The following is a 15,122-nucleotide window of genomic DNA, read 5'->3' as shown; positions in this document are numbered from 1 at the left end:
GATCTATTGTCCAATTACCAGCTGAAATCCCATTCCAGGGAACCCCAGCGTCTACAAGAGAGAAACTCTGCAGCTTCATCTAAGGGTATTAAAATATACTCAAACCTATAGCAACTGCTTTTATACACACAGAGTTACTAAAATACAATACTCGGGTCAGTAATGGTAATATTCAGGTCACTAAAGAACTCTGTTAGGAAGACAAATAACAGCAATTTCTAGTACTGCCTGAATCCCCCTGACAAACTGATTAGGCAGCTGCCAGCTCGCATAGTATAAATCTGTTCACTGCAAGCCACAAGGTGGAGATCTCTGGCAGAGCGGGATCCAAAGGAAGCCTTTTACCCAGCCTAATGTTACTATTAACACTTTGAGCCATTGCATCAAGCCAATTTTTCTGTTTGTTTTTAAAGTTTGATAGAAATGTCACTAGTGGAAAAATTAAGTAAAGAGCACTGGTTAGCCACAGAACTGGACACACCTGGGTGCAAACCCACCAAAAGAAACTGACTTCATTAGTACTAGGGACAGCAGAGTAAAATTTATACCTGAAATATGCCTGCACCAGTAGAATTTGCTGAGGCCACAGGCTCTCCCGGTGTTTTTACAGCTGTGTCAAGTTTGGGTTTCTGACTCTTGCCGACATTCAGGAGTGCTGAAGGAGCTCAGGCTAACAGGTCCCAAAACTTTGTAGCTGAGATTTAGATCTCAGCAATTTTAACAACCAGGTTTTGAAATAATAAGACAAACTCCATTTGGAGTTGGAGCTGATGTAAATTAGTAGTTAAAATGCCTGACATTCTATCACTTTCGGCTCCAATGAACTTGCATATTAAAGAGCAGATGGCATATTTTAATAAACCATCAATATCAATTCAGGAATGTAGTATCCATTTTCTGCATCAAATGTTGGAATTGTTGCTAGATAGGGAAACGAGGTGAAGAACTGCAGCTTTGTCTGACAAGTTAAACTAATTGCATCCAACTAGCAATTTCATACAGGTGCTCTGTCACTTATACCACAATACAGGAATGTACCCATCAGAGTTAAACACTGACCTTTGATACCCTGCAGGAGAGAAAGAGCAGGGAAAGGAATTTCCTAACCTCCTAGGAGCTATGCAGATGGTAACTTAGTGCCCTAAAAGTATTCAGTAAAGTTTCTTTTCACTTAACTTACTTCTGAGAAAGGCTCAGATTCTGAAATTTGAACACATCAACAGAGGAACATTAATGTAATCTTCTTTTTACCTACCATTCTTATCTTGATACATGTAACTATCTTCATTTGGAGACAGAATAGATACCGACTGCAGGACTAAATTACTTGACAATAAATAGCTGTTACACATCTTCCTCAATCAGCTCACAAACCCTTTGTCATTACGTCAGCTTCATTTTAAAAGAGCCATTAGGGATAAATTCATCAGGATTAATAAGTAGGACCTAACACCTAGCGTAGCTGACCTTTATTTATCACTTAAAACTCCTTGGAATTGCTAAAGCTGAGACGTGAGAAAAAGAGTTCAATCAGGGTACATCTATGTGAAAGGGAAGAAAATAAGTGCAGAAGAGTGAAGCTGCATGGAAGTAGGAGGAACCGCCCATGCAGGGGCACGGGGGAGGTAGGATATCAAGCTCGGATCACTAGCACTGAGGAAGGAAAATAAAGCAATGATAAGGAGCAAAGGAACAGCTAACCTCTTCAAGCGTCAATGCATAAATTACTTTCAACTAACATACAATAAATACTACCAGAAGAGACTAAAAAGTTCATTCATCTTGACAAAATAATGTCTGAAAGATTAGGAATAATTGAAAGATTAAAGAAAAAAAAAAATCACTAAAAGATTATGAAAGCCTTGCGCCTTCACAAACACTACGGGGAAGAGAACAGTCCTAATTTCCAAGTTTACAATCCAGGAGAGTTCCCTATGCTTTCTCACACACCCTTAGTGCCTGCTCTAGTTAGCTGTTACCTCAAGAGTTCACGTTCTCTAACAAGGAGTCTCATTAAAATCAATGGGCCTCTGTGCAGCTAAACTATATTAAATATACACACAGATGTAACTGTTTTTGAGATCAAGCCTTTAAATGTGTACTTACTTCGTTTAAGCATGAGCTATTGCCACATAAAAGCTATGTTAACACTAGGTTACAGTCAAACGTGTATTATAGGAATCATATTATTGCAAACTAAGCATGTTCATTATTACATTGCATGATCATTATTACAAACAAATATTGCGAAATTTAAATTCATGGACAAACTGAAAAGATGCCTAGCCTGCCAAGGCAGAGAATGAATGGCATTCAAACAACTTAAGATCTCCTTACAGTTGCATCATACAGCCACCATACCATTATAATATGCATGTATTAACATTCGAGGTTCCACGCTGGATGAAAACATAAGGACACTGATGGGGTTTTTTACACTTTGGGGAATTTTCGGGGACCAATGGAATAGTTTAGTTGGCAGAAATGGAAACCCTGTGCTTGCCTTTACAAAGAACTGACTGCAAGCACTATCTTTTTTTCCCCCCTTAAAGTTTACTGAAAAAAATCTCGATACAGGTCTAACTTACACCATGCTTCACTTTTGAGTTCTGCATGCTTGCAAGGGCAGCAAACAGTTAGCTTTGCTTCTCTTTGCTGTTTGCTGCTGCTTCAAATCCTGCAAGGAAAACTACAAGACAGCATTTGAAGTTAGTTCATATACAGCAAAATTAGGGTCAAAAGGAACGGAGAAATAATTTTCTGTTCCAAAGCAGCATTCTCTCTGTGCATAGATGGAATCTAAAGATCCCAGAAGAGATTTTGGGGGGCTTCGGGAGGTGGGGTGCTTAGCTGGGGTTTGGTGTTTTTTTTGGTTTTTTTTTTTGTTTTGCTTTTCAAGAAGAGCACCGAGATCTGAGCTGCCTTCAGTTCACACAGAAAGCAGAATCAAGCACTGATATGACACAGAAGGTATTGGAGAAGGACAAAAACGCATAAGCTATTTCATTCAATCTTTTCCTCTGGTACGATCATCTAATTTATCTCGGCTCACTCATGCTGCCTTATGGCATCTGACCAGGAAAGTAGAGATTCTCATATTGGAATTTATGTAAGCCCATTAATGTAGCAAGAAATTCTAAGATGCCTGAATTTAGATTTAATACAAAAGAAGCTTAAGAGGATGACTTGTCTTTAGAAGCAAGCTGTAACATAGTAAAGCTACAAAATTCCCAACAACCTGGAAAAAAAAAAGTCATTGCTGATGAAACAACTGAAGTTACACCAGAATCAACACTTTCTAAAACCACATACAAAATACAGAGAGAAACTTCACAAATAACTAATGTGATCACATACCAAATCCTAACTCCCTGGTTAATGCCCTTGTTTGTCACCAACAGAATACCCCAGCAGCCTCTCCCTTGGTTATTTGGCTGACAGCGAAGACTTGACATATTGCTATTATGACTATATGAAAACTGTCACTTCTCTTACAGTCTAATTTATTTTCATCACAGGCAAACCTCTATTTAATCACTGAACAATTATTTTCTTTTTCCACAACACAGGAGATCTTTCCCAGCCCTATTCTCCCACTAAAAGCATCCTGAACATAGGCATCCTCAACTGCATCAGGTCTCCTATCACCACTGTGATACTGGGGTTATGAAAACCATCTCCTACTTCTGCTGCTTCTGCACTGCTTTCTCTGAAGACTATCACCAACACAAGGCTGGAGAAATGCACTAAGAGACTTCAAGGCCAGAAATGACCATTACAACTAACTAGCATAACCTTCCTCAGAATAGGCCAAAAAGATCCAACCTTGTTTTTCCTTCAAATTTGCAAATGAACTATCCTTGGACCTACTCTCTCCTTACAACAGTTCTTTTGTGATACAGACTAGGTATACTAAGAATCCAAAATGAAAAATAAACTAATGACTAGTTGTAGTCATGTACAGCAATTTAACACAAAAACCTTGGCCCTTAACTTTCCTTTTACTCACCATCCTAGATACAGAGAAAACTCAAAGCTCTGCCGGAATGACTTCTGTTGCCGTTACTCATTTGGCACCAGTCGTGTTTCTCCCTACCTCAGCTGCTTATTCCTATCTACAAATGCCCGTTCTGGTATAGCAGCATCTGTTTCTACAATCACATGACAAACCACACGGAAAATTAATTACTTCCAGACACCTCAATATCTTCATCCAGGCCATAGCACGGTTTCAAAAACAAGGTCAGTGGCTCAATACAACAGGCAGTACAGCTGTGGGAATGAATGGTGAGGAGTAAGGGCAACACATACCAGGTTAAGCTAATAAAGAAATAAACAAGCAGCTACAGGTTGACTCTTAGGGATTCTTCTAAGATACACAAAGTTACAAAAGCATGGAAAGGTGTGACTTATCAAGATTATCAAAACCAAAGACGACTTACCCCCATCACCTTACCACGCTGTTCAACATCCTCCCACATGCAATGAACTATATAGCGACACATGTATTTTCCTGTGCGACCCTCCTGCTTCATTCGTACCAGACACATCCTGAAAGAACACGAAAACCAAATTCAGAGCTTCTAGCTTTTCTTCAAATGTAAAGAGTAAATTAAATATGTTTCAGGTCATTTAAGATTCTCCTTACAGTACTTTTATGATCAGGAAAAAAAACCACACACACAAAGATTTTGTTTCTTTAAAAATAAACAATCACAAACTTTTCTATTCTGTACTCAAGAGCTGTACCTGCTGGATTTTGGCCAATCCAGCTATGGAAGAGTGACAGGTGACTCTATTCTGGCTGACGGTACTGTAATCTTGTTAAACAGTACTGCAACCTAAATTCCTCAGCCTTAAGAACATATCACCCCTTGGAGCAGGAACAAATGTCTTGTCTAATGCTAGGCTACAAGCCAGCTGTAATTCAGCTTGGTATACGAAAGTGCTGTAAGAGCCTGAACTAGCCAAGCTGTGAAAGCTTAAGCAAGTTACAGACTTCACCCAAATTCACATTAGCAACATCCTAAATTATTTCAGCTACAGGGGTCTTTGGATACATGTCCAACCGCTTGGCAAAACCCCTACACGCAGTACATGCCAGAAGAACTCACACAAGTTTGTAAGTGCATTGTGGGATCTTAATGAGAATACCAGGTTGAGTTGTCTTACTTTTTTTTTTTTTTAAAGCATTAAAGCCACTCAAACTTCATTGCTGCTGTTCTGTCTAAAAAAATAAATCATCAGAACAAAAATTTTATTTTGCCTCTTTTACAACGTCTGTAAAGAGCATGAACTGAAACACAGGCTTATCCCTCACTAAGCTAAGAGGCCAGTCCCATGACCAGTCCCACCTTCTCTACCCTGCCGACCAGCTCTGCTCCTGCGTTATGGGTGGGAAGTGCCTGTCCAGGACTGACTGAGTTGCTGTAGACGAGACGATGCTCGAACACCGGAGCTGAAAGAAGTCACTGCTTTGCACAGAGACAAGTCACTGCTTTGCACAGAGACATGCTACAGGTGGGAAACCGCCCACAGGAAATTCTGCTCCCAGCTTATGCTAAAGCAACAGAGCTGAGCTGCTGGAGGCCACTTTGGTGCAGTTGCATACAAACAACAGTGAATGTGCAACAACAGTTAAGAGGTTAAAATGATGATTTTATTATCTGTTCATTTCTTCAGTGGACATAAGATCTGTGCCTCCCTACAGGCATTAAAACTATTTGGTGATCTGTGAATGCCAGCTCAACAGGGAGAATCACAAACACTTGAAGCTTGTCTGTTGCGCTGACCTGTAAAAGGACAGATGTCAATCTTTACAACGGATTCTAGCTTGTCTACTGACTAGCAAAGGGAAGGTATTTTTTAACCTGCAAAGGAAGCAAAACTTATTGCCAGTGATGAGTCACAGAGACAAAGCAAACTGAAGGTAACAAAAACTGCTTTGGTCCTGTATTTTTTTTCTGATTAGAACCATACATTTAAGTCCCACACAAGGACCTTTCAACTGAGACACCAAAACTGAAAGAAGAAAAGCTCATGGACCAGAATCTGATTTCTAGATGGAGGGCTTCCATAAACGACAGTGGCTGTAGGAGAGACAGCTCAGTCTCCAACACAAGGCAGGTCGAATGAGGTCAGAAGACTGGAGAGAGGGACTGAGGCACGAGAAACAGAGCGATGATCAAAGGGTGGAGTGACCAAGAGGATCTGGGTAAAGGGTGGGTAGAGAAGGGGAAAGGCAGCAGTTAGCGAAGGGAACGTTGGGAAGACTGTGGCAGTTTCTGGCTCAGGAAACAGAGCTGTATAAGGATTCTCAAGGTTTATATTGTGGCAGCGACAACTCGGTATCTGTCCAACAGCATCACTGTCTCAGCAAACAAATGCAATTAAGACAGTATCAAGAAATGAATCCTCATCTTGCTCACAGAAAGATGACAAAGCTTTCTGCTAAAGCAATGGTTCAGGACTTAGAGAACAGCTGTCCAGGTACCCGTCCTTCCACAAAACAAATGCAGCAAGAGCTGAAAAATTTATGTCTTGCTTCCACCAGTTTCAAAACCTTTGTTCCTTTATGAAAAAGTTAATTAGTAAGAGTTACTGTATCTCAAATTATTACCCACTCTTAACAAGTCAAAGAGAAAAAGACTCAGTTTAAAAGACTAACTCTGGGCTAAAAAAAGCGTTTTTATATTTCTCTTGCTGAATACACAAGCTCAGGGGGGAAAAAAAAAAAGTAAGAGTGGCTTGGCAAGAAAATCTCCTCTCAAGCATAAATACTGGTTCCTATCCAGTCTGTCTTCAGTGGTGGTGAAGCAGGAGGAGAGAGCAGTGCACAGCCCAACAGCCAACAATTGGTCACTGATGAGCAGGACTGGAGTGGCGTTCAGAGTAAAACCTGCTACTCACGAAGCCTAAAAGGCGGCTCTGTGTTTGGATGCATAGTGCTGTCACAGAGCTGTTCTGCAGCACCACGAGTGAGATCATGGAATTTTGCAGTTTATTTGAAAATTTGGTAGTTTGTTACTACACCTGCCGTCTGAGGTTTAAAAGACACAGACTCTTTAAAGACTATAAACCTTCTAACCAGATCAACAGTGTGAAACATTTTATCGTTTCACTACAGAATCTGTTCTGTAGTTTAGTCAAATACTGACTAATCTTCGTCAAACCACGAAAGCAAAATTATTCCAAACTAACTTTAGAAAGCTGTCTACCTGACATTGGTCAGGTTGGATAATTTATGTTGTATTTAAGTTATGTGGAGAGATTACGTTAGAAGAAAATTGTATGAAAGGATGGCTGAAAAGGAACAGGAGCACCTACAAGTCGACCCACCTTAGATGAGACGTAGCAGTTTGCCACAACAGCCTCAGCTACAACTGCTTCTGTCAGTATTACAGTCGTGCCAACAGCCTGGCTTAAACACCAGAAGCAGCAGTCGGCACCACCCCATCGGCTGTTGTGAGGTGGCTCAGTGCCATGCGACCAAGGCGTGATGGTGCACTGCACCGCTAAGGACAAAGCCCACTCGGAGCTTCCCGCTGTCCCTTACACCTGGCCGCTCGTTCCTGCTTCTTCAGGTCCTCCAGAGGAACTGTTGCTGGGGCTGTTCAGAGAAATTACTCTGGCTTAACACCACAAGTATCAACAGCAATTCTGGAAGGCTTTATTCTGTTTAACCCATTCACAAACGGCCAGCAACTTGGGGGACAGGAGAAGGAAGCTCCTGAATTGACTTTGTCATCAGCTATATGTTGTGACATACACTTCTATGACTAATTCTGAACTCTTCCTAGTTAGGTGTGCACGTTATCCTGTGCCCCCGCCTAGCAAGTTCACCAACTGGATTTACAGCCACATACAGGTCTTTGCTGGGGCACAAGCTAACAGACCCAAGCCTGGCTGTGCAGTCTTCCTCTCCTCTGGTGCCTCTGCTCAGGCCATGTACCCCATTCCCTCATGTTAAGGCACCACCGACTAAATGCCTAAAACGTTCCAGATAAACTTGTTCCTAAAACCGCTCTCAAGCAAGACTCTTCTGATGCAATTTAAACCCCTTTCTCCCCGCCTTCTCTGCCACAAAACACAGACAGTTTATTTCCTTTCTTCTGAAGCAACTCATTTCAAAATGGCACGATATCCTCAGTCTTCTCTACACAAACCTGGGAAATCCTTTCCTGCAGGAACTGTTTCCTGCATACTCGGTGGTTCTTCTCTCTCTCAGCCTGACTCTCTCAGGCTGATCAACAGTGCAGATTTCCTTATAAAAAACAATGCTCAGATGAATTCTTGCAACAGGTCTTTGAGTCTTTCCCAACAGGAATTGTAGCACCACTCCGTTGTGATCCTAAATACTTCAGAGATGTCACTGTATTTGATGCAGTGAAAATATGAAGGGAGCTCTAGGTGATACATCCTGCTCCGAGACATTTCTTAGTACAGTCACCAAAGTCATCTCTTTGGTAGTTTCATAACAGCTCTGGACACCGCTGATACTCCATTTAGACTGCCACCGCGGGGGAAAAGGCAAAGCCAGCAGTGGAGATGAATAGCATGAGATTCTCTAAAAGGTCTGAACTTGTAAACATAAAGCATGCTCCTGACATCAAAGGTGTGAAGTAACAGAAACAGCCTATAAAAATGTGATATTCAGGAAAGAATACTGATAGGTTGTTTTTCTGAAGTGTAATTTTAGCACTGCATTGGAAGGCACTAGAGCGTATCTAAAGGAACATCATCTTGAAAGAAGTTAGTAAAAGCAGAGACTAAACACAAGAGCCTGAATTTTCCCCCTTTCTGACTGGAAGGAAGTAGGAAAACAATTCACAGAGAGAAAGGAATAAGAGCCAGAGATTCAAACAGAGGATCCACCAGAATCTGCAATAGAGGAATATATGCTCTGACAAGCAGCTTAAGTCTAGAAAAGGTGGGATGCAAAAAGCACAGAAACACAGTTGACTACAACACGGTGGGCAATGACAACAGCAAGAGAGTAGGCGGAGTTTACCAAACTAGGAAAAATTCTTATCTTCTTCAGCTCCAGAAAACCCTCTAAATCAGTTGAAACTAAAACTCTGAAGAAGAGGGAAGGAGTAAGTACACCAGAAAGTGGTCTAGATTGCATTGCGAGGGGGAACAGGAATGCTTTAACAGATGGTGATCAGAATCTATATGGTCAGGTTATTGGCCGCCAGATGTGGAAGGTTTCTAGCCTCTGAGGCAAAAGGTCCAGCAGGACAGAGAGGTACCAGAGCCTTCAGACAGGGGTAGGGTGTCCTTGACCTTGCCAGGGCTAGCAGAATCAATAATGTTCTGCTCCCATTTTACTGAGGTCAAACTGATGAAAGAAAGAGAATCATAGAGAACATAGCAATAAACCTGACTGTGAAAGCAAAATTATGTTATGGCAGGATCCTGGTCACTGAGCTAATCACAAGCAAAGCCTGAAGCATTTCCCAATGAGCCAGATAGTGAGCAGGCCTATCACGGGATTCTCTGTATCCCGGAATATCAAAGTGGATCTCTCGTTTGGGGTCCAGAATGACAGCACTCCTTAGGTCAAGCCGCCAGGAACATGGAGGAGCCACACACATAAAACTTGGAAAAAATTAGCCTCTAGTGCTAACCTCCACACTCAAAATTTCTTTGCTGTCATATGAAGTAGAGGGATTTGGTTCCTTCCTACTTGTGTAGCATATTGCTCTCAACCTGCCCACCATATGTTAAACATAAGAGTACTTCAGTTTCCCTCATTAAATGTCTCCTTAACATCCCTGGCTCAAATTGTGGCAACTCTTGGCCTTCTCCAGTGTAGCTTCGATCTTAGAATTTTTGTGTCTATCCCATACTAGTTTCATCTCTATCATAGTCCCCTTGTTTATTTTTATGCTTGTCATGAAAGAAGATTATGGATCTTGAATTCAGTGCTGCGTATCACAACGTACATTCTCCTGTAAATGCAAAATCCAGGTGATGTGAGAAGAAGTGTGTTCCTTGCAGATTCATGTTCACAGAATCACAGAATTTTCAGAGTGTGAAGGGACCTCCAGAGATCATCTCGTCCCACTCCCCTGCTAAAGCAGGATTGCCAGGAGCACATCACTCCGCACTGCATCCAGGCGGGTCTTGGAAATCTCCAGAGAAGGGGACTCCACCCCCTCCCTGGGCAGCCTGTGCCACTGCTCTGTCACCTGAACCGTAAAGAAGTGTTTCTGTGTATTTGAAAAGAACTTCCTGTGTTCCAACTTGTGCCCGTTGCCCCTCGTCCTGTCACTGGGAACCACCGAGAAGAGTCTGGCTCCATCCTCCTTCAACCCACCCTTCAGATACTCATACGCCATAATAAGGTCTCCCCTCAGCCTTCTCTTCTCCAGGCTGAAGAGTCGCAGCTCTCTCAGCCTTTCCTCATACGGGAGATGCTGATGTTACCCCTCTTTGGTTTTGCCCAGATACTTACAAACAATTTGGTTTTGAGTATTTATTGCAGTAGTTTTCCAAATATCAATACGAATGATTAGCATATCAATTAAATCTTTTAAGCCTTTTTTCCCCAGGGAACAGTAAGAAATAAACAAACTGCAAATCTCAAGGGTCTTCCTTACTTGATTCCATTGATTTAATTAACTGATTATAATTTCAATGGTTCTTATTTATTCATTCTTTAGTGAAATGAGCTGCCCCATATTTCAATATATGGAGGAGACAGGAAATTAAATGGAGGGAAGCGGCAATATAGGAGGCAAGGAAATAAGGGGCCTATGCTTAAGTGCAGCTACTTCAGTACAAACTTCCTTTCAGTCTTTGAATAGGTGAACGTAAGTCCATGGATTTCAGTTTCCTGAAAGATCTGGCACTTAACAAAAATCACTGCACTCCCTTGTGCATCCCTCTGACCTTTACAAGTATGTAACACTAGATGAAAACCTGATTTTTTTGGCTACTATTTTCACAAGTGAAAAAAGGAAAAAACTTAATGTTTAAGGTGTTAAATATTTTTACATGTAGCCAAGCTGGCATTCACCAACTTGCATGTACGTTTCAGAGGAGCAAGAATAAATGCCAATGCTATAATTTGTTAAATGCTTCTGACGAGCAGCAACTTCAATCACCACAAATTCTCCCAATTTAAACCACTTCTACATAAATTTAAATTTTTCCTAAAACACCCAAGTAAGATTTTTCCACATAGGCTGAGCCTGGCTTTTAGAAAACTCACAGCAAAGATCATTCCATTACTGAGGAATTTAGAGACGTAAAAGATGTTAGCTTCTATGGGACTTCTTGTTCTTTAGTAGAAAACTGCTAAAATTCAGCAATTAGTAAATTGAATATAACAACCATTATCAATAACTATGGAGCCAACTTTTGCTCACATTAAGGTACATAACACTCTATTTCCTGAAAATAGTTGTATTATTTTACTTTTCACTTACCAGACATGAAGCTGGGCTACAAGAAACCATGAATTCAAAGTGTCAGGCATTTGGCACCCTTGACGGGAAGAGGAAAAACACAAAACCAAAACTAAATATTAATATGAATTTCATCACGTTTTGCGCCTAACAAAAATTCACTACACCAAAATCTAAATGCATTTTAGTAATTTTAATTTCTGGCCCTAAACAGCACATACATATCAGAAGCAAACATCATTTACTGTCACACTTGTGCTTAAACTCTAGAAAACACAGCCATGGGGCACTGTAGATTCCAAAAAATTTCATGTGTTTAGAACTCACTTAGAAAACATTTACAAAGAGGGGAGAAAATTCCAAAATGGAGAATCAGACAAACATGTGGCTTCTAGCTCCAGAAGCCCCAAAGCAGTAGAGAATAAAGGGGAAGTATTAATGGATGTTTTGCTCCGTTCTTACGTTTAACATGTGCTGTTGCCTCCTGCCAGGGGCAGAACACCGTGCTCACTGGGTCTTTGCTCCGACTCCGCTGTTCTGATTTACTACACGGTCGTACGACCCACAGCACTCAGCGTACCTTGCCTGTAGCCGTTCTACATTAGGATTAAAACCACCAACCAACCACAGAAACAATTTCTGTTTCCAGATTTAGCACTACTCCGATAGCCACTGGGTTTCCCAAAGTTGGTTGGTCCACACGCATGTTCACGCTATACATCAGCATGTGCCATTAGGATATGAGGGTGGAGATTTAGGCTATGTGGCAAAGATACCATATTTCTCTTACTCGTGCTTGAAAGGCACGGACCTACTGGTTATGTCCTTTGTTTCCCATCAATCTTAAACCTTCTTCCTAAGAAGTCACCTCTTCATCTACTTCCTGGAGAAGATTTATTTAAGAGTACCTAGTGAGAAGGATCTGGCACAGTCACTTTGGCCTACCCAGCACTGGGTCTTGTCTTCAGGACTGTCCAAACCTAGCTCTAAGAAGGCCAGAGAGTATTCAGAAATGGACTCTCCAGGCCGACATGCCCCAAGGAACTCAACCTTATCTTCTGTGTGTTGAATATATCCCTTCCCGACTCCTATACTTCTTGGCTCTCCAGCATTACCAAGGAGATTCACCTGTATCATGAAGCAATACTTTCCACAGCCTCTTTCTTTTTATATGCCAACTATGGTCAGGTAACCACCAGAAGAACCAAGCAAATCATCACTATTCCTCCCTCAGAGAGATGACTCCATCAGTGCCTAGGAGCTGCCAAGCTTCAGCATCAGTGCCCATACATCACCTATGCCACCACTAAGACAGTATAAAGATACTAACAGTCTATGTTTGGAGGTTAAACACAAGTTTCCTTCACCCTTCTCCCCTTTTGGCTCTCTCATTCCTATTAGAAATAGTTCATGTGCCTAGAAATGACTACTTTGACCTAAAGGCATGCCAAGACATCTCTAAACAGGGCAAGAGTACACAATGTTTGCATTAATCAAACCATTTCATTAAATCTTTCCACAGGCGAGATTCAGGGTAAAACACTTAGTTCAACAGACAGAGGTTTCTGAAGTAGAAGCTACCATGTACCAGCCTCCCACCACAGAAATCACTCTTCAGTGGAAAGCAAAGCTCACACCTCTACTACTGGAAAGATGGAAAATTTTTAAAGACCTATTCAGTGCCCAGGAGGGAAGAATTTTTTCTCTGACTTTCCAAGTGTTGCACTTCTATTTTTATAATTCATTTTTTAACTTCTATATTAGGACTGTCTACATCGTAAATCTAAGAGGGATGGCTCCTTTAAAGCAACACGCTTGCCCTCAGATATCAGCTTTTTACAAAGAATGCAATTCTAAAATTTGGGCGTTTGGAACACCTTGTTCTGGGAAACTAACTGGAGAGAAAGATCCATCCTATAATTAAACAGAAAATTACTCCCTTCAGAATACAGTAAGATACAGAAAAAATGTGTGATGGTAAAGCTACCTATGAAATGACTGTGATTACTATCCGCTGGGGAATAAATCTCTTCTGCCCACAGAAGACATCCTGTTCACAGGTTTGCATATGGTAAGAGACATGAATGCTCAGGATTATGAGGACGTACCTCTTCCTCCAAATCATATTCTGCGCTTAAAATTCATCAGGTAAGGGATGCAAAACTTGAATGTGGACTTTCTTTCATGAGAGATCATCTTTGCCACTACCACAATTTTAGGAAGAACGCAATGGGGTAATATCCCCACATCCTGCAAAAAAACAGGTGCACTACGTCAGTGTTCCCCGGATCATGACAGATAGCAGCAAGTGCCTGAAGGCACCTGATGGGCTACGGGAGACAGAAAAACCCAGAGTCCTGTAGGCAAACTCCAACCCTTTTGAGCTGCTTGGTAGCCCCACTAGGAGCCCCCTGAAAGGCTGTTTTGATAGGGCCAGTTCTTTGCTACTGCAGCTGTGTGACAGTGGAGCAATTAACAGTATTAACAGTTCAAGATGAATTCAAGGTAACCCTACACTCCATGTTCATCAGACAAACTTCAGCTCAGCCCTCAGTACCGCCTGCCTGATCCTAAAAGCTCTTTTCACCTTTCAAGTATAAGGTTAGACACGAAACGCTCCCCACACAGGTGGCTATCTCCTTCATTTTGTTAGAACCACCCAAGCTCTGCAAGCTTTGTGCACAGAAAGCCTGGCACCAGTAATCTTGCTACTCCCTCTACTACTTCTCTGTTCTCCTTTAAAGAAGAAACAGCTGAAGTCCTAAAACTTTCCATACAAGCAGCACAGTACAGACATTTGGGATGTAGGCTCTAAAGCAGAGTTCCTAAAGTTTTGTCTATGGATGATCACAAAACAAAGAGACAACAGAACAGCGAGTATACTAAAATTAACTGCAATATAATACTAGAGAGTCTCAATTAAAACGCCTCCTTTATATACTACAGTGGCCTCGTGACTTGCACATCCATAGTCCACATTTTGGAAACTGCTGTTCTAAAGCATAATACAGAGAAAGGAAGTTCAAAGGCCTCATATTGCGTAACAGAAGGTCTTGGAAATTTCACTAGGCATCAGCAAAAAATGCACTGAGATAGCAAGATAGCCTATAAGATATGAAATGCTACCACTGCCCTAGTCCTCAACACCATACTATCCAGTCTCTACACTCTATGTCACCTCTGTCAGAGAGCTACCTGACAAAATCCACATACCAAGTTCCATAAGGTCACGTTGCAGTTCTCACTCATGCCACAACATAACCACATCCCAAAAGCACATCCAGAAACGCTGAAGAAGCCTCTATGAAGAACTGGTTCTGATCACACAGGGTCGATGAGCCCACCAATAGTTTTACATGTGCATGGACACACAGTTTCCAAGGCCAGCTCAGTAGGTTAAAAACTCTCACAAGCAGCAGAGAAAAAGCTCATAAGCTCTCCAGAGACCGGGGCTGACTTTGAGCAGTTCACTTGGACATCTGAACACCATGCAGCTCCAGCCAGAAGTGCTGGGGGCAGCAAAGCGTGAATACACCATGAGGTCTACACAGAGTCAGCTTTGGCTCAGGCAGACCTGAGCGGGGCCCCACGCAGCCCCAGCACTGCTCTGAGGGCTCCTAAGCAGTGCAATTCATCATGTGGGTGGGCAGCACCCACATCAACATAGCCTCAGGGACACCTCTGCTTGCTGCATCACCGAGGGAAAGA

The 15,122-nt window shown here is 41.8% G+C and overlaps 1 protein-coding gene across 1 annotated transcript in view; it reads right to left on the bottom strand.

The window, feature by feature from the left end:
- Nucleotides 1–15,122, bottom strand: part of LOC104292707 (ubiquinol-cytochrome-c reductase complex assembly factor 1) — a 49,776-nt gene that overhangs the window by 18,758 nt on the left and 15,896 nt on the right. Inside the window, exons 6-7 of the mRNA XM_009892121.1 lie at nucleotides 11,436–11,493; nucleotides 4,443–4,551 (exon numbers count right to left, since the gene is read on the bottom strand). Coding sequence (XP_009890423.1) covers nucleotides 4,443–4,551; nucleotides 11,436–11,493 — 167 coding nt within the window. The remainder of the gene's footprint in view (nucleotides 1–4,442; nucleotides 4,552–11,435; nucleotides 11,494–15,122) is intronic.

Source organism: Charadrius vociferus, unplaced genomic scaffold (genome assembly GCF_000708025.1).
Source record: "Charadrius vociferus isolate BGI_N301 unplaced genomic scaffold, ASM70802v2 scaffold409, whole genome shotgun sequence".
NCBI classification, from domain to species: Eukaryota; Metazoa; Chordata; class Aves; order Charadriiformes; family Charadriidae; genus Charadrius; species Charadrius vociferus.
The sequence above is the reverse complement of the archived record's forward strand: the minus strand, read 5'-3'. Positions and strand labels throughout refer to the sequence as shown.